This window comes from Strigops habroptila, chromosome 18, assembly GCF_004027225.2.
Source record: "Strigops habroptila isolate Jane chromosome 18, bStrHab1.2.pri, whole genome shotgun sequence".
Taxonomy (NCBI): Eukaryota; Metazoa; Chordata; class Aves; order Psittaciformes; family Psittacidae; genus Strigops; species Strigops habroptila.
The window spans coordinates 1,234,206-1,255,018 of record NC_044294.2 but is presented as its reverse complement, the minus strand read 5'-3'; the positions used below and the strand labels follow the sequence as shown (position 1 = coordinate 1,255,018).

The window sequence follows — 20,813 nt, the reverse complement described above, 5'->3', positions numbered from 1 at the left end:
ATCTTCCTCAGTTTTCCATGAAAAGAGAAACCTGAGAAATTGGGGAAGCACTGAGCAGACATAGAGCAGACACCCTAGCTCCCACGGAGTGGAGCAGGTCATACCCGTGGGAGCAAGACAATTTCAGCAATAGCTTTTCAATCTGCTAAACTTCACTGCTTTCATAACTCAAGTTCATGTTTATTTTGGGTCTGAGTACTTAAGATACCTCCAGGAGAAAGAGCCAGGTTGTATCACCCCCTCACTGTAAAATAAAAGAAGAAAAGAGCAAACAGAAGGGGGATCTGAACACAGGGAGGTACAAAGTTGGAAACGAAACCCTCTGAAACTGCTGAAAAGCACATCTGATGGAATCTCTGCTTACATAGCTGAGATCAATCTCAGATCATTCTTCCTCCCCCTCCCCGTGGCACATCTGGATGTGCTGAGGCTGTTCATTAGAAAGTCCTCAACTTAAAATAAGCAAATTCCATGGAAAAAAAGAAAAAATAAAAAGACTTTCTAGCAATTCTATTTTATTGCAGGTTTTCTCTGAAAAGGCAGTGTCAGTAGCTGATTGTTCTGAGAATCTGCATCATGAAAATTGTTCTCTTTGCCCTGGGCTTGTCAGAGGAGCCTCCAAAATCTCCAAGTTGAATACAGCTATCGGTATGTCTTCTCTGGTTGAGTAACACACTGCTCTGAGCTTGGGCTTCATCCCGGACAGAATGGCTCACAGGGGAGTCCCAGGGGCCACAGTGCTATCACACCAACGATTTCGGAGCAGAAAGCCACAGTGGAGGTATGTGGGAAACCCCCCGGCAGCACCAGGGATGCTGCAGCACCCCTCAGAGCACCATGTGCCATCATCACGTGTGGCATTGACAACCATGGCATGTGCTTACCAGCGTGGCGTGGGGTGGACAAGAAAGCCCAGGATTTCCCAACACCTCAGCACCATGTGAAAAACCACCCCAAAACTCCAGCACAGAGTGACCCAGCCTGTGTTTGGCTTTGTGGAAAGTGAGTGAAGCTGCCTCCGTATTTCACCCTGCCGGTCACGTTACACTTCCGAGCAGCTGGTTTGCACTATCTGATTTCTCAAACCATGATAACCACTTTCTATCTTATGACCATTCATAACTATAAATAACTTGTACTTGTATTATTGGTCAGAGAGTTGATGTTAAATCATGACAAAGACAATATTCTCCAGAAGATCCATACATGCCAGTAATACTAAAACTAGAACCTCATCAGAACAGCACTTGCGAAATGATCTGTTCAAGAGAGGAGTTGCTCAGAATTGCCTTTGTAGAATGCTCAAAAAAAAAGGCAGTGCAAGAGGTATTTGGGTAAGACAAAATGGACCATATATTCACGGGGTTTTGCATACTTTTACCTTCTTTAACTTACCTGCAAACAAACTCAGCTGAGAAAGCTTCATTAGAATCCTAAAATCGCATTATCATTTAGGTTGGAAAGAACCTTTAAAGCCATCAAGTCCAACCAACTGCCAAGTCCACCACTGAATCATATCCTTTAGTGCCACATCTACATGTCTTTTCAATACCCCTAGGGACGGTGACTCCAGCACTTCCCCAGGAAGCCTATTCCAGTTCTTGACAAGCCTTTCCATGAAGAAATTGTTCCTAATACCCAATCTAAACTTTCTCTGTCGCAACTGGAGGCCATTTCTTCTTGTCCTATCATTTGTTACTTGGGAGAAGAGACTGACACCCATTTCACTACAACCTGCTTCCAGGTAGCTATAGAGAGCAATAAGGTATGCAATTGAAAGAGTGCAAATACTTCTCAGGTAAGTTAATTGCCCAAACAATGAATCTACACATGGGAGGGAGTCTCCATTACTTGATGCTTTCAGGTGACAATTTCAGCTTCATTTAGATCAAATGGAAGTTCTGGACCTGCTAAGAACTTATGTAAGGTTCCCTCTACGTCATACTAGAAGTCACAGTAGAGATCACCACATTCTATTCATGATTAATAACCTATTTCTGGACACTTAGATGTCAGAAGACACACGATGACATTGCTTACATTTCCAAAGAGTAATTTGGGATTTACCTGTTGAGGTTGATGATGAGTCACATTGTAAATCTTGGCAAGGGTGCTAGAAAGCAGCTTTCCAGAAGTGAGAAATCCAACGTCATGCCTTGCCAGCAAAAATAAGCAGTCCACTGTATGCTTCACCCATCAGGAACTGTTAGTCATCGGCAACGGGGCTGCCGAGAGGGCAAATGCCATTGCTTCAAAACCGCTCTTCGCACAAGGTGACTAGAAAGTCACCACATCCCTGCTTCCCCAGAGCGTCACTGCCTGCAGAGGGATGAGAAATGGGGAATTTCTGAAAAGGAAAGAAAGAAATACACCATTATGAGAGCCTGGAAATCGAGGGGATCCTCCAAGCTCTATCTAGAATAGTGCATAAAATACACAGTGGTCCTTTGTCCGAAAGCAATGACAGAGAACAAAAAGGGGAACAAAATGTAAAAGCTTGCCCACATGTTGCTCACGAACATAAGAGACAACCCTGGAGACATCCATGGCCAGGCTGGATGCATTTCTGGTGAACCTGATCTAGTTGACTATGTCCCTGCTTATTACAGAGGGTTGGACTAGATGACCTTTGAAGGTCCCTTCCAACCCAAACTATTCTATGATTCTAAGAAAGCTACACACACAGGCAGCCCCTTTAATACAAAGCATGAGATGCCACCTTGCTCCAGAGGACAGGACCCCTGCAGAGCCCAAGCCCAACTAGTGCAGGCTGCCCAGGACCACATCCAGGACAAACCTTTCCACATGTCATGCTGTGGGGAAAAAGCATTTGCCTGAATGTCTCTGTTTTACTGCAGAAAGGCAATTCTGCTTGTCCTGAGGAGTATTTCTTGAGAACCACACCACTCATAGAAGTTGGTGGGAGGTGGGGTAAAAGTGCATGAATGGCTTTTGAGTAACACACTTTCCTTCCTGAAACGATCTTCTTGGCAAACATGAAAGCTGTTTCCTAAAGGGTTTAGAAATACACCCACATCCCCCGGACACTCTTTAGGAAAAGGTGCTTTATTCATTCATGCAACCGCTTCGTAGTGTTGCGGAGTCAATGCCTTTCCACAGCAGTAAGCACAAGTGAGTCAAAGCGAAACTGCACCGTCAAGATCTCTGACATGGCAAAGGAAATGCAGGTAAACATAGCAGAGTATCGACCCTGTGCAGGCCAGAGTTTCCTTTGTGGAATGGACACATCTGGCTTACGCTTGTACCAAAAAACAAACACAAAGCAGGTTCCAAAACGGAGAGGAGGGAATTGCGCAAGACGGAGAACAGCTCTGCACGTTCTGGGTGGCAAACTGAAATGACCTCATGGAGACACACAGGTTGCTCAAAATAGGAGAGGTTTGGAAATGAGAGCTCAGCTCCTTGGCAGGAAGGAAGGAAGGAGGGCTCTGAGTGCCATGCCATGGCTGCACCAGCCTCTGCAGACGAGATTCCCATGTGGCCAAAGACCCTTTGCTCAGATCTCACAAAAAAACCAGCACCTGAGCCTGTAGATGCGGCTGAGAGTGCTCCCTTTGCTGCAGGGGAGCTGGGTTACAGAGATATGCCTGGGGCTGCAGCCTTCACTGAAGGGAGCCAGTTTAGCTCCACGCTAAACTCCAGGCTGCATGCAGACCCACTCCAAGGCACTGCCTCCTGACAGCATCTCACACACAGGCCTTAACACATCAGTTTTAATGCCTGGATGAAACCTAAACAGCCATCCAGGTCTCAGCAATGAAGCTTTATTGACCTGTGGCAGGTTGGAGTTAATCAGAAAGTTTGAGTCAATCAGGAATGGCTTTAACCTGCCAGAGGGGAGATTGAGATGAGCTCTGAGGCAGAAGCTCTTCCCTGTGAGGGTGCTGAGGTGCTGGCACAGGGTGCCCAGAGAAGCTGTGGCTGCCTCATCCCTGGCAGTGTTCAAGGTCAGGTTGGACACAGGGGCTTGGAGCAACCTGCTCTAGTGGAAGGTGTCCCTGCTCATGGCAGGGGCTTGGAACTGGCTGAGCTTTAAGGTCCCTTCAACCCAAACCATTCCATGATTCTATGAAAGAAGCAAAACATCTCCCTGGATGGGAGCCAGCGGGGAAGCAGGGAAAGGTGGGATCCTTCCAGCGGAAACAGGTCGAGTTTAAAACTACTCAGTTTTGTCTGAGCCATCTACTGTGCTTACTCCTCTCCTTTCTCATAGCTTCTGCTGGTGGCCAGGGGGAGAAACCGCACTGCTGCATTAGAGCAGGGGAAGAAAAATGGGTCACCAAATAAATGACACACGCTGTGATTCAGATGAAGAAGTGTGCCTGCAGTGATTCACCGGGAGCAGGCTTCCCCCGCTCCTCTGAAGGGGTAGCATCAACAACAATAAGAAAACAAATCAGAACAAAACAAAATCGCATGTTGTCTCCACCTCAAACCCTTTGATTACTAATGGTTCACTCCCTTTACTCTTACTCATGCATACGTACACCAAACATTCCTCTCTTCCACCCCTAAAAATACAATCAAAATGCATCTGAACATACGGTAACAAACAGTACTTTGCATTTTCCAGTTTTTGCAACAAGTTCCTTCACAGGGGTTTGCAAATTGAACTTAAAGGAAGTTCAGTGCAGGGAAGGTGATGAGAATTGAACTGATTTGTTCAAAGGAATGTACTTTAGGCAGGCTGGGAGGAATGTACTATTTCAAAATAACATGGGCGCTTTCAGGGAAAATCCTGATTTCAGAGAAGCCAAATTCATCTACCCTTTCTCTTTCATAGATAACAGGTTGTCAGTGAAATCTTTATCACAAGGAAGCAGAGGGGGGTTGTACTGATACATACAGAAAGACAGCAAGAAAGGGGGAAAGCGGAAGAGGGACGTCAGAGGAATTATCTTCAACTCTGAAATGGTAATTTTATCAGAGCTGGGACAATAAGTCTCAGTTAACACAGTACACCCAGTTCATAGAGCCAGCACCAGGCTGCTTAGATAGGGTTCGTGTCTATTCCTAGGAAATGAAATAGGATTTAAAAGCAGAAACATGAATATCCATGACCTGCTTATACACTTCAACTTTGCACACCAAGAGTGGCTCAAACCCTGCTCCAGAGAAGCAGCCGTGCAGCCTAAGGGCCATGGGCAGCAACACATCCCAGCCAGGCTGGGCTCTCTCACTGCCTCCCAGCCCATCAGAGAACTAATCCCAGCAGCATTTGGACACAACACTAGCTGAAGTTTGGGAGCATAGCCTTTGAGCTTGCTGAAGGCAGTGTGAACTCACATCGACTTGAGCAGGTATATGCATTAACTGGGAAAAAGCACACATATTAAAAATTAAGATTTAAGTATATTATTAGATATTTTATATGTATATATATATTATATGCATTTGCAGCATAGCATTAGAATGCCAAAAGAGGAGGCAGTGTATTTATACTGGTTCACTAAAAGCAATGCTGCTGATGTGTACATGGTGCTGGGGATCCTCAGTGCAGGTTTGATATGGGCAGGTTTAAAAACAGAAACACTTTTTCCTCTCTTAACAATAACGCATTCATCTAAAAATAAGAAGTCTGAGAATGCAGCAATAACCTCACACGGCACCCTGCCTTCTTTGCATTATTTCTGAAGCTTTCCCCTTCAGCCACATTTAAATTTACAAGAAGCAAGCAATGACAAAACCAAAAAATGCAGAGTCTAAGCACAAAAAGATTTGATGGGGTGCGAGGAGAGGAGGGAGGTCAAGAGAACAGGAAACCCAAGATGACGGGAAACCCAAGTGACATTTGGTTTTAATGAATGACTTAAAACCCCAATATTGCTCGCCAGGAAATGGGGAAAGGAAATGGAGTGATGTTTTGAGAGTATAAATTAGGGGCTCCATCAAGGTGAAGGCTGCAGATCTGCTTCGTTTCCCCTTCTGTGAAATTCAGCCGAGAGCTGGACCAAGCTTCTCCTCTCGCAGCATGCAGCCCTGCTCACCAGCCCTGGCCTTGCTGCTCCTGGCTGCCTGCTCCCTGCCTGCCAGTGGCTCACCCGCCGAGCCCAGCTGCCTGCACTTCCCACAGCTCCTGCCTGCAAAGCTCAAGGAGCTGAGGATCAAGTTTGAGGAAATCAAGGATTACTTTGTAAGTATAACCCTGCAAGTCTCATCTTCTCCTCGTTCTGCTGTGTGTTTTGGGGTGAGGTGGATGAGGGGGGAGATGATAGCTTCCTCCTGGAACAAGTTTGGTCGTGTGTTGTGTGATGGCTGAAGGGGTTGAGCAGAAGTTGGGTTTCATTGTTCCCTAAGAGACAACAGGCAAAGGTTTTCTTCCTAGTTTTAGTTACAATGAACTTGAGATTTCATAATGAAGCTTTGTGAACCTCACTAGCCAGACTTCCCCCTAAATGTTGCAGACCAAATCAATAGGAAGGAAATAGTCCCTTCTTCAAGGCAGCAAGGTCCAGCCTTGCTGAAGCAAATGCTATATGAAAAGGGAAATCTTTTGCTGCAGACCTTTCCTTTGAAAGAACCGCAAAAGCCTGAACATGGTATTTTAAGACTGGAGAAAGACTACAATAACTAGCACTTGCTTTGGTGCCTGTAAAAGGTCACTAACAGGAGCCTCAGGGCTGCTGAGAAAGCAACACAAGATATACTCTGAGCATCTGTCACTGCATCAATACTCATAGAGATAGTTGGTCATGTCGTTGTTACTGTTTTAGTTGTTGTCAGTGTGTTTTAGCAATAAAACAAGACAATTCTCCAGATGTGTCATAGCTTGTATTTATCATCAAATGAACGCAGCCAAGACTTTAGATTTAAAACTTGCTGTAAATCTCCCACTGCATGTTGGGAAGGAACATTTCCCACCTCTCAGGAAAGCTTTTAAGTACCTTGGTGCTACAGGGTGATGCTTTGGGTCTCTGGTTTTCTCGAGCTGACAGTGCAGAGGCACCACAAGAACAAACACCCTCTGCAGATCCCTATTTCCCCATTGGCTAAAGACTTAAGAGATCACAAAACCGGGGGCATTAAACCCTCCTGCCCCAGCGAGCAGCCAGGCTGGGGCAGACACCTGGCTTCCAGGGGCTGCCATGACTTTGGCACCTATCTGAAGAGCAGTTTGCATCAGCAACACTCTCTCACATCAACACCCTCTATGGCTGAGAAGGGTTTGCAGCACTGGCAGCAGCAGGAGGAGCCTCACGCTAATGAAATCAGCAGCACTGATGTTTGTGATTTCATTATCTTGTTGTCTTGACCTAACAGTAGTTGCACAGCAAGATTATTAGGAAGAAGTTCCTAACTGTTCCATGATTCTATGATTATTGACCAAAGAATTGGTAACTCCTGTAGCTGGTGTTACTGGGCTGGATGCCGTTTGCTTCAGTGAGACCATACATGCAAACAAGCAAAAGGATCACTTGGAAATGCAACGTGAAAAATAGTGTTGACTGCTTGTCTAAGTAAATCCCTATTCCCATTGCATCCTTCTACAGCAATCAAAAGATGATGAACTTAGCATCCAGCTGCTCAGCTCTGAACTGCTGGATGATTTTAAGGTAAGAATTACAATTCGTATCTAAGCCCCATATCCTTCTTCATTCTTGGGCCAGTGTTTTGTAACAAAGGAAGCAGATTGGAAACTGGGACATTTCCTAATGTCACACAAGGACAGTCCTCCAGCCAAGCAGTAACACGTGTGCCTGCGGCAGGGCTGGTGTGTGGTTCATCACAGCCGCAGTAGCTCTAACGTGCTGCAAGTGCTCTGACCAACCACTGTGACGTTGATTTACAAAACACCCACATACTCCAGTGCTGGCGGCCATCCCCAATGCAGTTACCTCCTCTCATCCCAGGGGAGCTTCGGGTGCCAGTCAGTGTCAGAGATGATGCGGTTCTACATGGAGGAGGTCCTGCCCAGCGCCATGAGGACCAGCACACACCACCGGCAGAGCATGGGCGACCTGGGCAACCTGCTGCTGAGCCTGAAGGCGACGATGAGGCGCTGTGTGAGTGGGGCTCAGCATCACAGGAGGGATGAAATCAGTGGTCCGGAGAGGCAGGGCCAGTCTCAAGCCAGCAGCAGGGTGGGGAGCGGGTGCTAGCTCTCCCCAGGAGCAGGAGAATGGGTGTTGGGATGGTGTGGAGGAGCAGGCAGACCCCATAAGGATGTGTTTTCTCCTAGCCCCTGCTTTCCAGACTTTCACCAGTTAAATAACAGTGATTCAGAGGCTCTGAGGGGAGGAAGGGTGGAGGGTCCATCTCTTACCTGGGTGCGGAGCATCATCAGTCTGCAGCAATGCATCCTGAAACTGTGCCTGCTGTGACTGGGACCCCATCACATGCCACAGGCTGAGTCAGATGGGACCAGCCCTGCCCGGGGGCAGAGAGCACTGCAGGGCTTGCAGCAAGGGGCTGGGAAAAGGCTCAGGGTCCCAGTTTGGGTCACACTGGGCTCCTTTCATCAGCGCACGGTGCAAAGCAGCCATGGTTACTGTCCCGAGAGCCCCATGGGGCAGGGAAAGGTGGAGACGGGTGAGGTAGCAGTGACGAGGGCAGGAGGAGGGGAGATCCGCCACTGCACGCCCCGGGAAGGAAACAAGGAAACCCGTGTGGTTGAAGCCGTTGCTCTTGTCTCTTTGCAGCACAGATTCTTCACGTGCGAGAAGAGGAGCAAAACCATAAAGCACATCAAGGAGACATTCGAGAAGGTGAGGTCCCCACTCACGTGGCTGTGCTGGGGTTAGGAGGAGCTGGTGTCACAAGCAAGGCAGTAGGCTTTACTGCTGGCTTCAACTTAACACAGAGGATAGAATCCAATAATAAGTATTTAATAGTATAAATACCTAAGGCAGGGAAATCAAGTGATGCTTGAAGGAGCAGCCGGTGGGTTGCCCTGAGGGGTTGCCAGAGATGTCAATGGAAGGAGAATGTGTCTAGTGATTGTACATCACTTCTATCATCACATCCAGACTTAAACAGACTTGGCTTTCACCTGCAGATGAATGAGAATGGAGTCTACAAGGCCATGGGAGAGTTTGACATTTTCATCAACTACATTGAAGAGTACTTGATGATGAAGAGAAAGAAGTGAAAACACCCGCAGGGCTGCGTCTTGCACACCAAATCCTGCTGGTCTGTCAGAAATCAATTTAGGCTGCATGAGGACACAAGAGATTAAGTTATTTTTAGGGTTCAAGTAGAGAACTGCAGGTCAATCACTTCCAGTTTAATATTTAAAAACTGAATTTAATATTTATTACTTCCAATACCTCAGTGTTTGTGTTTACAATGTCTTGTGAAGAAAGAGCTTGTAAAAAGACTATTTATTGTTCACTATTTTAATGCTGGTTACGATAGTGCTATTTTATTCATAGCTTTAAAACACCCAACGCAACATTCTTCTAGGGAGCAGATCATGAGCAGAGCTCATCCTCGGTGCAGATCCCCTAATCAGGAGCAATTCCAGCTCTGAGATCAACCAAGTTTAATGTTAAGCAAATAAGCACTCTCTTCATGTTCTATCCCTCTATTTATTTATGCAATCGGATGGGTTTATGTACAACCACGCCACTGGTTCTGCTGTTGGAATTAGGCGCTGAAATAGTCAAAATAGTCAAAATTCCACAGCCTTGCACAGAGCAAAATAACTAGAAATAAAACCAAGGGCATTTTTTAATCCTGGGCATGAAAAGGAATGTGGAAGAGGAGGAGGACCTGCACATGATCGTGGCACAGCAAGAACTCATTTGGCCCCTGCCCTAGACTTCAGCCTATATATTAGTCCAGATTACAGAAAAAATACAGTAGTAGGAATGAAATGTTTGGTTCTAATAGAACTTGACTTAACCATTGCTAAGGCCTGACTTCCAGAGCTGCTGGGTCGGCCCCTCTGCACTTTCAAAAGGTTAATCTTTACTATTTTCCAGTCTTTGATTGGGTTTTACTTGCTGGTTTGTTGTGGTTTTTTTCTTTTAGAAGGTACAGGATATTTCATTAACCACCATTTTAAGGTGGCCTGTGTAATTTGTATTCAAATGCTTAAAGCTGCATGCAGCACTCAAGTTCATGTTGTTTCTAATCCCATGAACAAGGAGCTGCAGCAGCCAAGGGCTTCAGGGGGGTGGCTGAAGCAAGAGAAGCTTCAGTGCCCCCAAGAACATCTGATTTTAGGGCTCTCCTTCCCCAGTCTCCTGCATGCCCCTCAATGAGAGCTGCAGGACACTGGGCCAGGGAAAAATGCCATAACCCAGAGGCATTTGCTTCTAATATTTAGAAGTATTAGGGCACCAATATGATGAAACACTGTCAGTTTGTTGTTTGCTTTGGAAGTTACCACTGAAGAGAGGCTATTTATACTGCATTTATACTACTTGTACAGTTATGGTGACAGAACGGCATTCCTGCTGGCAGCCTGCCCACACAGGAACCGGTTATCCCAGAGCAAGGGCAGCCCCAAGCAGGAATGCTGCTCCGTGGGTCGCTCCTTCTGCTGGAAGCAATAGGGTGGAATGGGAGCCAAACTCTGTACAACTTCATTCAACTTTGGTACCAGGACACATTAAGCTCCTTGATTGAACCACCTCTGTACTCATTTTTCCACCAAATACCTTTGTAGATTTAGGAGAAGCAAGGACGGCCCTGGAGCTGCAGCAAGAGCCAAGACCATCAGCAGCTCCATTCCTGGAGGGTTCATGCTGGGCCTTGGCCATGGCTTCTGTCACCATGTGAACTTTTGCATATTTATCTGTATGAAAAGAAATCGGTTATTTTTGCTAATAAAGACCTCCTAATGAATAAAGCTTCTGTTCTGTCCATTGTGAGGGTGCTGAGGCGCTGGCACAGGGTGCCCAGAGAAGCTGTGGCTGCCCCATCCCTGGCAGTGTTCAAGGCCAGGTTGGACACAGGGGCTTGGAGCAACCTGCTGTAGTGGAAGGTGTCCCTGCCCGGGGCAGGGGGTTGGAACTGTGTGAGCTTTAAGGTCCCTCCCAACACAAACCAGTCTGTGATGCTATGATAAACCAGCACCAAGGCATAGGTGCTGTGCCCAGCGGGCATGGATCCAGGCGAGGAGGACCACCGAGGATGCGTTGAATCATAGAATCAACTAGGTTGGAAAAGACCTATAAGATTAAGTTCAATCCCTGCATTAATGACGACAGAAGTGAGAAGACTTGAGGTCCTCACACTTAAATGCAAATTTCTGACAAAATACCTGCCAGTGATTTCTCACTGCAGAGAAATCCTGGCCACAGGGTACTCCATGGGTCACTTCAGCCTCTAACTCCAGCAAGTGTTTCAGCCATTGCCCTTTTCAGAGCAGCATTTACAGTTAAATAGCTGGTTATGTGCCTTCATACCACCAATAATCACCAGGGCTTTAATCCCTGCACCTCCCTTCCCTGATTCACAGGGGGTAGCTCTGTTAATAATAAACCCAGAACTCAACCAGTGTATCCATTCCCGAGCTCCAGCTCACACCAACAGCCCAGGACTGCTGGTGGGTACCTACCTGGTCATGCTGCCGTTTCACTTTCAAGCCTCTCTCTTTGTCATTGCTCTTTGCGGTGTACAGCAAGTCCAGCAGACTCTAGGTCTCTATTGACAGCTGGGTTTCATTCCTCACTGCATTAGAAACAGAAAAAAGTCAGTTAATATGAATCAATATGACAATTTCTGTTTCCGCCCACACTTAGCCTGGAATTGGTCAGTGTAATTGCTGAATTTGCCCCAAGAGATCACATGTGTTCTTAGTAAAACCTGCACTGCTCTAAGCTTCACCCCAGGCTGATCTGGTCCATATGCTCCCCTGACCCCTTTGCACCTATTTTCATCCCTTTTATATCATTTTTCTCTCATAGGGAAGCAAGAAGCAGCTCTCAGAGTCACCATGTGTATGAACCCATGTCTCCAGCTCAAGGCAGGAGCCCAGCGGAGGAAAGGGCAGCGTCAGCTCAGCTGTGGTGAGTTTTCAGTAAAGCTCAGTCACTCTGGTTAAAGTAACCACAGGAAGGAAGCAGATGGGATGCCTCTTGCTCTTTGGAGAACAAAGGTTTCCAGGTACCTGGTGTCACAGGAGTGGTTTGAATCAGCAGAACATCGAGGCAGAAGAAGTCGGCCTGCTCACGGGGCATCAGGAGCTGGCAAGATGCAGGGATGCAGCTTTGCTCCTCCAAAATTGGGCTGGGAAGCTGGCGGGGCTGTGGAAAGGTGCTACAGGGCTCCATGCTAGTCACCATGCAAAGACACCCATGCCATTTGTCGCTAAAACACGGGGATGTTTGCATCATGATGCAGATCTGGTGGGCAAAAGCACACAGACACCCCTCTGACTAAACATACGTATCACCTCCAAGAAGTTTTAGGAAGGGTGTTGTGGAAATCCCAGCAGAAGCCATCTGGGCAACCAAAGGCAGCATCTACCATGGAGAAATGATGCTTCCAGCAGAGGAGCAATCACCATGATTCATTTCTGGCCATGTCCTCAAGCAGCTTTTTCCCATTGCTAACACACCCCAAAGGGCAGCCTGCAGAGCTAGACCCAAGGTACACTTACAACCTGAAAGCCACTGCCTCGGCACCGTGCATCATTCCCCATCACTTAGTGCTGATGTAGTTCCTGCCAATCTCAGTGTCAGTCTGGCTGTTACAGTAACAGCATGAGACTGTTGCATAGCTCAGAGGTGGTGGTTTTCTGTTGGGTTTGATCCCACAGAAGCAAATGGTTTCCTTGCTGGGTGTCTTGTTCCTGAGAGCTCAGCCCATTGCCTCATCATACCTGGGAACCAGAGTCAATTGCTTCTTGCTGAACCAGGGCTGAGCTTCTCACCAGGCCAAGCGCTGCTAAAGCCACAAAGGTTTCCATCTGGAGCAGGCTGCATGAGGCCAAGCCACTTTTGGGGTGAAATAAAAACCCATAAATTAAAATATTAAAGCCCAGAGGAAAAGGTCTAATACAGAGGAGGATTATCAGACTGCCGGTTCCCTCAGGGTGGTTGCACTGATCTTGAGGAGCAGAGCATCACCATCAGGCCAGAAATAAACCCACCAGGAAGAGCGTGGCAAATCCAGCCCATTATAATGCAGCCAACACTATCTAAAAATCCCATTTCTGCTTCTGGCTGGCGCTGCTGCCTTCAGACAATAACACCAAAAGCCACCACAGGATCTTCATTTTCCACTTTAGGGAGCTCAGTCTGTGCTCACACAACAGAAGCTCCATCTGTGGTTGAAGCCGTGTGTTTCCAACAGCCCCATGTGGGGCAGCAAGCCCTGAGTGGGGTCTGCAGCACAGGACCCATGGATGGGGACAACCTGCTGTGGCCAGCAAAGTGCAGGCTTGCTTCACCAAGTCACCACAGAGGGGTTTTCATGGTGAAACCGGCTGCGCCACCGAGGATGCATCACCAGCGAGCACCGGAGCAGGTGTGTTGGCGATGGTCCCCGCTGTCCCTCACTTCTCCCACTGTTTTATCCTCCCATCAGAGAGGATCCTGGCTCGTGGGATGATGCAACGCCCAAAAAGCATGTGGATGTTGGGTTTGCACAGGGAAAAAGTTAGTGGTTTCACAAGTGCTTTAGTTTAATCACCGCAACTTCTGTACAAGCACTTCTGTGGTCATTAATGCATGGATTGGGCTCGATGATCTAATAGGTCTTTTCCAACCTAGTTGATTCTACAACTCAGTGTATCCTCGGTGGTCCTCCTTACCTGGATCCATGCCTTCTGGGCACAGCACCTATGCCCTGGTGCTGATTTACCATAGAATCACAAACAAAACTCCTGAGGGCTCCAGAAGGGCCTGAGCATCAGCTGCTCTCAGTACATGTTGTTCTTGTTTTTTCTACATTACTTGCTCTTCATATCTGGAATGTTTGCAGCACAAAGGCAGCTCTCCAGATCCAGTTCTGTGGTCTATGATAAGCAAGTTTGGCTTCAAATCATGCCAAGAGTGGCAACACGAGGGCATCTGCTGCCTGAAGGAGCTGTTTCTTCTGCTTTTGCTTTTTTCTCTTTAGAAGCTTTCCTGAAAGCCATAAGCAACCTGGTGCTGGACAATATGTACTTGCAATAAGAAAGCAATTCACCTTCTTGGTCGTCATCTGTTGGCTGAGATGGGGAGGGCAGATGAGTGGATCCCAGCTGGACTGGTGGAATTATCTCCTGGATGCAGCAGGGCAGACAGAGACATCTCCTCTTATGGGCTGGGCACAAGGAACAAATTCCACCAGCATCTTCCTTTTAACAGGAAATAAAAACAGTGTCTCTTGGCACGAGGAGGATGAGCATCTTCTCTGGACACTTCAGCTTCCTGGGGTGCCACAAGGACCGGGGCTTTAAGCAATACAGGGGGATCTTAAGCACTAAAGGGGCAAAATCAAAACAAGCAAACCCTATTTTAATTATATTTGAGTTGCAAACGCTTTCAGAACGTCCCTGATTTGGGTTGTGGTTACAGTTAATGCTTGTTTTTTAATGTGAAGAGGCTGCACCACTCAGCCCCGTGTCGCTCGTGCCTCTCCCTGGCCTAGATTTTGGCAGCACGTGACGGAAATCAGGGCTTTTGGCATGAAAGGGGTGACATGAAGCAGCACGAACAGGGGCACACATGCTGCCCAAGGGGAGCAGGGGGAAGTGGGGATGGCCCCAGCTTTACAGGCTGCCACTTTCTTATCTCAGCTGTGCCTGGGTGGCGAGACCCTGACTAATACCAGGCACAGGATTACAAAAGCCAGGACTGTGATGCCACCAGCACCCTGCCCACTGCAACCATGCTCTCCATGCTCAGGGGCCTGCTCTATGGAAAGGAATCCCCATCACCCAGGGACAGCATCCCATGGACCCACCAGGATGCAGCTGGAGGGCAGGACACCAGCCTGAAGCATCCCTTTGAGCCTGGGGAACCGGCGCATCACACCCCTCCCCATGGGGCTCCACTTTCAATATTTGAGCAAGTGAAATCTAAGCCCGACACTTATTCATCTGTGCTCTGGCTTTACCCGTAAGGTGGAGGAGCAGCAGCTCTGGCTGTCTCATAGCAAGAGATGTGCAGGGACATGAGTGTTTCACCCGGTAGCGTGGTGCCTAGCACACATCAGATGGCTGGAGACTGCATTGCCAGGAGCCTTCGTGGTCTCAGCATCAGTGGGGATGGCAAACAGGGCTCCTACAGGATCACACGTGAGGCTGATGAGTTCTCTTGCTTTCAGTGAGCAACAACAGTAGCTCAGGAAGTGCAGGCAGCATTGATCCTGCCTGAGCCCCTCTCATGGGACAGAGCACTGCATTCTCGCAGGGTAAGAACCCCACAAAGCTACAGGTTATATTGCTCCTCTAGTAAGTCAAACAACTACTCAACTGTCACTTTGCCCCCTGCAAAAGCCCAACCATCACATTTCTGCAGGTTTTAAAGTTTGAGAGCAGATTATTTGGGAGAAATTATTTCATCAGCTGTTCCTACACCAAGGTTTCTTCTCTAACACTGTGCAGCAGTTTGTCCCAGCCCAGCAGGTCAAGGAGCTTCATAGAATCACAGCCTGGTTTGGGTTGGAAGGGACCTTAAAGCTCAGCCAATTCCAACCCCCTGCCCCGGGCAGGGACACCTTCCACTCGAGCAGGTTGCTCCAAGCCCCTGTGTCCAACCTGGCCCTGAACACCAAGGTGCTGCAGTGCAGTCACTCGCTGCTTCTGCTATATTTTTGCACCACTTCTGCTGCTGCCGCCACAGACACTGGAACAGAAAGTGAATGACAAACAGAGCAGATAGAAGGGGGTAAGCAAAGTCGAGCAATGTCCCTGGGTGCACGTGCCGCGGGTGAGCCGGGGCTGTGCGGGGCTGCGCAGACACTCGGCAGCCACGGGGCTGGTTCTCAGAAAGGTGCCTGCTTTCAGCGAAGCTCCTTTCCCATGTGTTGTGCAAGGCTCTGCTGCCGGCCCAGCCCCAGCACCCACCAAGGAGCTGAGAACCTGCCCACAACTCCTCCGCACGCGAGAGGTTTCACAATGACTCTGGGCTGGTTACCCTCAGTAATAGAGACCCGTGGCAGGATGGAGGAGCAGCCGCTTGCTTCCCTTTGTGCTAAATCATAGAGCCCCAGACTGGTTTGGGTTGAAGGGACCTTAAAGCTCCTCCAGTTCCAACCCCCTGCCACGGGCAGGGACACCTTCCACTAGAGCAGGTTGCTCCAAGCCCCTGTGTCCAACCTGGCCTTGAACACTGCCAGGGATGGGGCAGCCACAGCTTCTCTGGGAAAAGTCTGTGCCAGCGCCTCAGCACCCTCACAGGGAAGAGCTTCTGCCTCAGAGCTCATCTCAGTCTCCCCTCTGGCAGGTTAAAGCCATTCCCCTTGGCCTGTCCCTACAGGCCCTTGTCCAAAGCCCCTCTCCAGGTTTCCTGGAGCGCCTTTAGGCACTGGAGCTGCTCTAAGGTCTCCCCTTCAGGAGCCTTCTCTTCTCCAGGCTGCCCCAGCCCAGCTCTCTCAGCCTGCCTGCATAGGAGAGCTGCTCTAGTTCCTGCTACATCCCAAGGCTCTTGATCTTGAAATTCAGCCGCAGGGTGGTTCACAGGGTGCCTGTCAGAGCACAGAGCAGCAGACAGAGAACACAATGCCATGAAGATGCACAAACCTGGTGACATTTTTGGGTCCTATCCCAACTGGCAATCTACTATTTGTGAAAGAGCATGGTACAGATGCTGACTCACACTGGGGGTTATTAGATGATGATGCAAGAGGAAGGAAGGGAATTGGTTGAATTGATTCCCATCTCTTCAGATGCACCAGAGTGCTTCCCTGGGCTTTCTGATGGAAGAGGAGATGGAGATTCCAACCCACAACATAGGCAGAAAACCTCGGTTGGACAGGGATACCAGTTGAGCAGTTGAACCCAGCCAGTTCTCATTTTCTACCTCTGCCTTCTGTGATCTGTTGCCTTTTGCCTCTTGGCAGGGTCTCTCCACCATTTCATCACACCCTGAAGCAATAAAATAGTCTTCTTGGCTTCGGCAAAGGTTCCTTTCTTGGCAGTAATGCCAAATATCTTTTTCCCTCCTCTGAAACTTCATTTCCTGACTCTTTTGCAACACTGACCCTAGCTGCTGCCATCGGCACATCTTGCACACCCTCTCCATAACCTGCTTGCAGCTTCCCGCTGCTGGGTCAGCCAGAGTTGCTCTGATTTTCAGAGCCGTGAGGAACAGCTTTGACTTTCCTGGTTGGAAAAGGTGCTGAAAAAGTGTGGAGCAGGATTCCCTTGAGCCAGTTCTCACCTGATTTCTGGAGAGCACCTTGCTCTTAATGAAAAGCACCTTTTGCTCCTGGGCACCTAATTCCACAGCTGGGTTTCAATCATCAGCCATCACTGCCTGTCATTCCACAGCCAGCTCCAGTGAGCAGAACCCCTCTGATGCTACCAAAATGCTTTACAAATCTGGCAGTTTGAAGCATTAATTGAGCTGTGTCAGTGCAGCTCATCCCAAGCTCCAAAGAGGAAATCCCGACAACCCTCTGATGTGCCTGATCTTGATCCTAGAAAAATACAACCATCATCACAGGAAGTTTTGCTTTCTTAGATTGAAGAGCCAGCCATGGGGCACAAGAAAGAAATGCAAGCTAAGTCAAAGCCTATTTGGCCAACAGAAGACTACAGTCAACTTCCATGCTTGCAAGTCCAGATAGCCCATGCACAGAAAAACATCTACCCCCTCAATCATAATCCTTGTCATTAGAAAACTAGAGGGCACCAGTAAAACAGCAACCACCCAATGGGCTTCGCACTCAATTGCACAACGTGCCTTCCTGTCCCGCACATCCACGCGGGCCCTGAGGACACTTTGTCCCCCTGGGGTTGTCCAGGGTTGACCAACCCTGTGGGAGAGCAACAAATCACGTCTTGAGGAGGGGAGATGTGGGTCCTCCACACTGCCCTTGCAAGAGCAGCAGCTACTTCTTGCATTGGCAGGCGAGGAAATGGAGATGCTCGTGATTCATCTCTCAGGTAGCAGAAAACAGTGATGATCTACCTGGAGCAGAGCCAGACTTTCGGTGAAAAACCAATCCTCTCGATAGTGAGAAATAGAGGTTTTTTTCCTTAGCAGGAAGTTTGCTGCTAAAAATAAGCAGGTGGAGTGGGGAGAGGGGGTTTATTTTCCTACTAAGTGCTAAAAATTAAAGATGTTGTGGTGAATCTTTCACATCTTCCTTCAGAGTCAGCAGGTCACACGTACAGTCCCTTGATTCTGCGTGAAGTGTTGGGCGGCTACATCAAAGCACACATGTACATGGATTACGTGGAGGATGAGGATGCTAAAAGGTTACATTACATCTAAATTCCGGTTGAATTCCACAGCTTCAGCTCCAAAATGAGACAGAACCGTTGGCACAAACCACATCCCTTTAGAGTCTATAGCAGCACGGGATGCAGTTGGATATCTGCGAGCTAGGGAGGCCTGGAAGCTATGGGCAGCCTTCCTGATCAGCCGTCTCAGTGTGCTCCAACACAAGGTGTGGAGATGAAGAACCTGCCCAAGGGCTCCCCAAGCCTGAATCCAAGCCCTGGCAGCTCCTAGGAAGTGGTTAAAACGAAGCCAGCCCAGCACCAGCATCACAAGAGCAAGGGCAGTCACACAGCACAGGGCATAACAAGCGAAGAGGCATCAAAGACATAACCCAAATGTGTAATAGAACAGTCCTGAATGCTCCAAGAAGACCTTAAATGAAGCTCAGAGGAAGCCCTAGTTGGTAGCAAACCTCAGGAAGGAAGCTGCATGCTGCTTTTGTCATGTTGCTTGTACCCAGGCATCTTCTGTGTCTACATCTACAAAACACAGCCTCCAAAGCCCAGCTTCAGGGGGGACACACACTCGTGTAGGGGTGCATTGGGTGCTCATAAATCCAACCCTGCTTCACCAGTCCCATGCCCTAAGCATCCCCATGCTGCCCCTGCCCTCTGCCTCCAGGTTTCCATCCTCTGGTCCCACTGCAGCAGGCACTGCTTGCAAATATGGGCCACCATCCCTCACATGCAAAAAGATTTATACCCTTATACCAAAGATGATAGAGCCTGACACCCTTTTGAGTGCTTTTCCCCAAGTACAGTGTGTAGCATCAGAGTCATCTCCCCCAAACAAAACTGGATTCGTCCACGCTGCTTTTCCTCATACTTACCTGCTACCAGCGAGCAAGCAGCACAGAGCACTTCCCCCAGCTCTCCTCTGTTCTTCAGCCTGGTTATTGACAGCACTTTGTGAGCAAATCTGTCTTTTTGTGAGCAAAATTTGTGAACAAATCTGCCTTATGTCTTTCTCTTTGTGAACAAATCTGTTCTCTTTCCCAACCTCGTTCATTCTATGGCTCTAAAGACTTTGCTTTCAAACCTGAAGCAACAAAACATCGCCCTGCACGAGTGTCTGTTCTCACCCAACACCCACACCAACCCAGCTAATTTCTTTTAGCATCAACAGCTTTACAGAAAACAGAACTCTGTTTTTATCCACCCAGACAGACACTGTGAAAGCAGTGACAGAAAGAAAGAGTCTGGTGTGATGCAGCGAGGGCACGGCCCCTCCAAAGAAGGTGGGAAGGAGAAGCGGTGGGTGGAAGGGGGTGACTCCATGTCCACCCCTTCAATTCCCAGAGCTGGGACACGCAGGAGATACCCATGGGAGACCTGTTCTCTGCTGCCAGCTTCAATCCCAGTGCCAAAATGGAAGGGTGCAGCAGCCCTGGGAGCAATCTCCCATGCCAGGCAGCTCAGTGGCCATCAGTGCCTACTCTGCTCTGTTCTGCTCTTCCCTCCCCAGACACAGATATAACACATTGCAGGCAACAGATCTTCCCAGTGGAGTTGAGATCTGTGTCAGGAAGCACTGTTATTTCCAGAACAGGTGATAAAGACAACTTGAACCTCAGCCCCTCACCCCCCCCACCAGGACAACCTCAGGGGTTTCTTACTTGTTTAGGAAAGCTTTTTCTTTCCCAAAACACTGAACCCCATCAGCCCGAATGGCAACGATGGGCTGAGCCCCTGGAAAAACCAGCCTGTGCTTCACACCTCACAGTGCTGCGTCTTTGCACAGTCCACATTTCCACTTGAGTAGAGTGAAGAGCATCGTGCAAAGAGGCACCAGTTACTGTTTTAGGTATTAGCTCACTGTTTTGGAACTTGGCAGCTCACGTCAACCTTGACGTGGCTCCTCCCTGCTTGGCTTTCGCAAGTGGGATTGGAGGAGGCCACTGAAGCTCCTCTTCTTGTCCCTCTCCAGTTCACATCTCGCAGCACCTTTGTGGGGTTTGAGGTCGTTTCTTCCTGGCCAGTTGCACAGCAGCATCCCCCAGTTAGGAACCTGGAGAGAGACTTTTACAAGGGCCTGTAGGGACAGGCCAAGGGGAATGGCTTTAACCTGCCAGAGGGGAGATTGAGATGAGCTCTGAGGCAGAAGCTCTTCCCTGTGAGGGTGCTGAGGCGCTGGCACAGGGTGCCCAGAGAAGCTGTGGCTGCCCCATCCCTGGCAGTGTTCAAGGCCAGGTTGGACACAGGGGCTTGGAGCAACCTGCTGTAGTGGAAGGTGTCCCTGCCCGTGGCAGGGGGTTGGAGCTGGATGAGCTTTAAGGTCCCTTCCAACACAAACCAGTCTGGGATTCTCGGAGAGAAGGTGACAGCCTGGTTTACAGCCCCCATGCAGCTCAGCATCATTTACAGCTTGAGAATCATTACACACAATTCCAGCCTGGTTTCTTTGGGATACAGGATGCTTGGGGTGAGAGGTCCCACAGGGCCAGGGCCACCATTGCACCCCATG

At 48.7% G+C, this 20,813-nt stretch overlaps 1 protein-coding gene across 1 annotated transcript; it reads left to right on the top strand.

Moving 5' to 3' along the window:
• The first annotated feature begins 5,992 nt into the window (after window positions 1-5,992).
• On the top strand, window positions 5,993-9,400 carry IL10 (interleukin 10). Its single transcript, XM_030473313.1, has 5 exons — window positions 5,993-6,154; window positions 7,512-7,574; window positions 7,872-8,024; window positions 8,661-8,726; window positions 9,017-9,400. The coding sequence occupies exons 1-5, from the start codon at window positions 5,993-5,995 to the stop codon at window positions 9,107-9,109; spliced, it is 537 nt and encodes a 178-aa protein (XP_030329173.1). The 3' UTR covers window positions 9,110-9,400.
• The last annotated feature ends 11,413 nt before the right edge of the window (window positions 9,401-20,813 follow it).

Excerpts from the sequence above, each read along its gene's own strand:
- IL10 (XM_030473313.1), top strand. The coding sequence starts at position 5,993 with ATGCAGCCCTGCTCACCAGCCCTGGCCTTGCTGCTCCTGGCTGCCTGC. Across the intron at positions 6,155-7,511 it reads AGGAAATCAAGGATTACTTT|CAATCAAAAGATGATGAACT; the intron begins GTAAGTATAACC and ends ATCCTTCTACAG. Across the intron at positions 8,025-8,660 it reads AGGCGACGATGAGGCGCTGT|CACAGATTCTTCACGTGCGA; the intron begins GTGAGTGGGGCT and ends GTCTCTTTGCAG.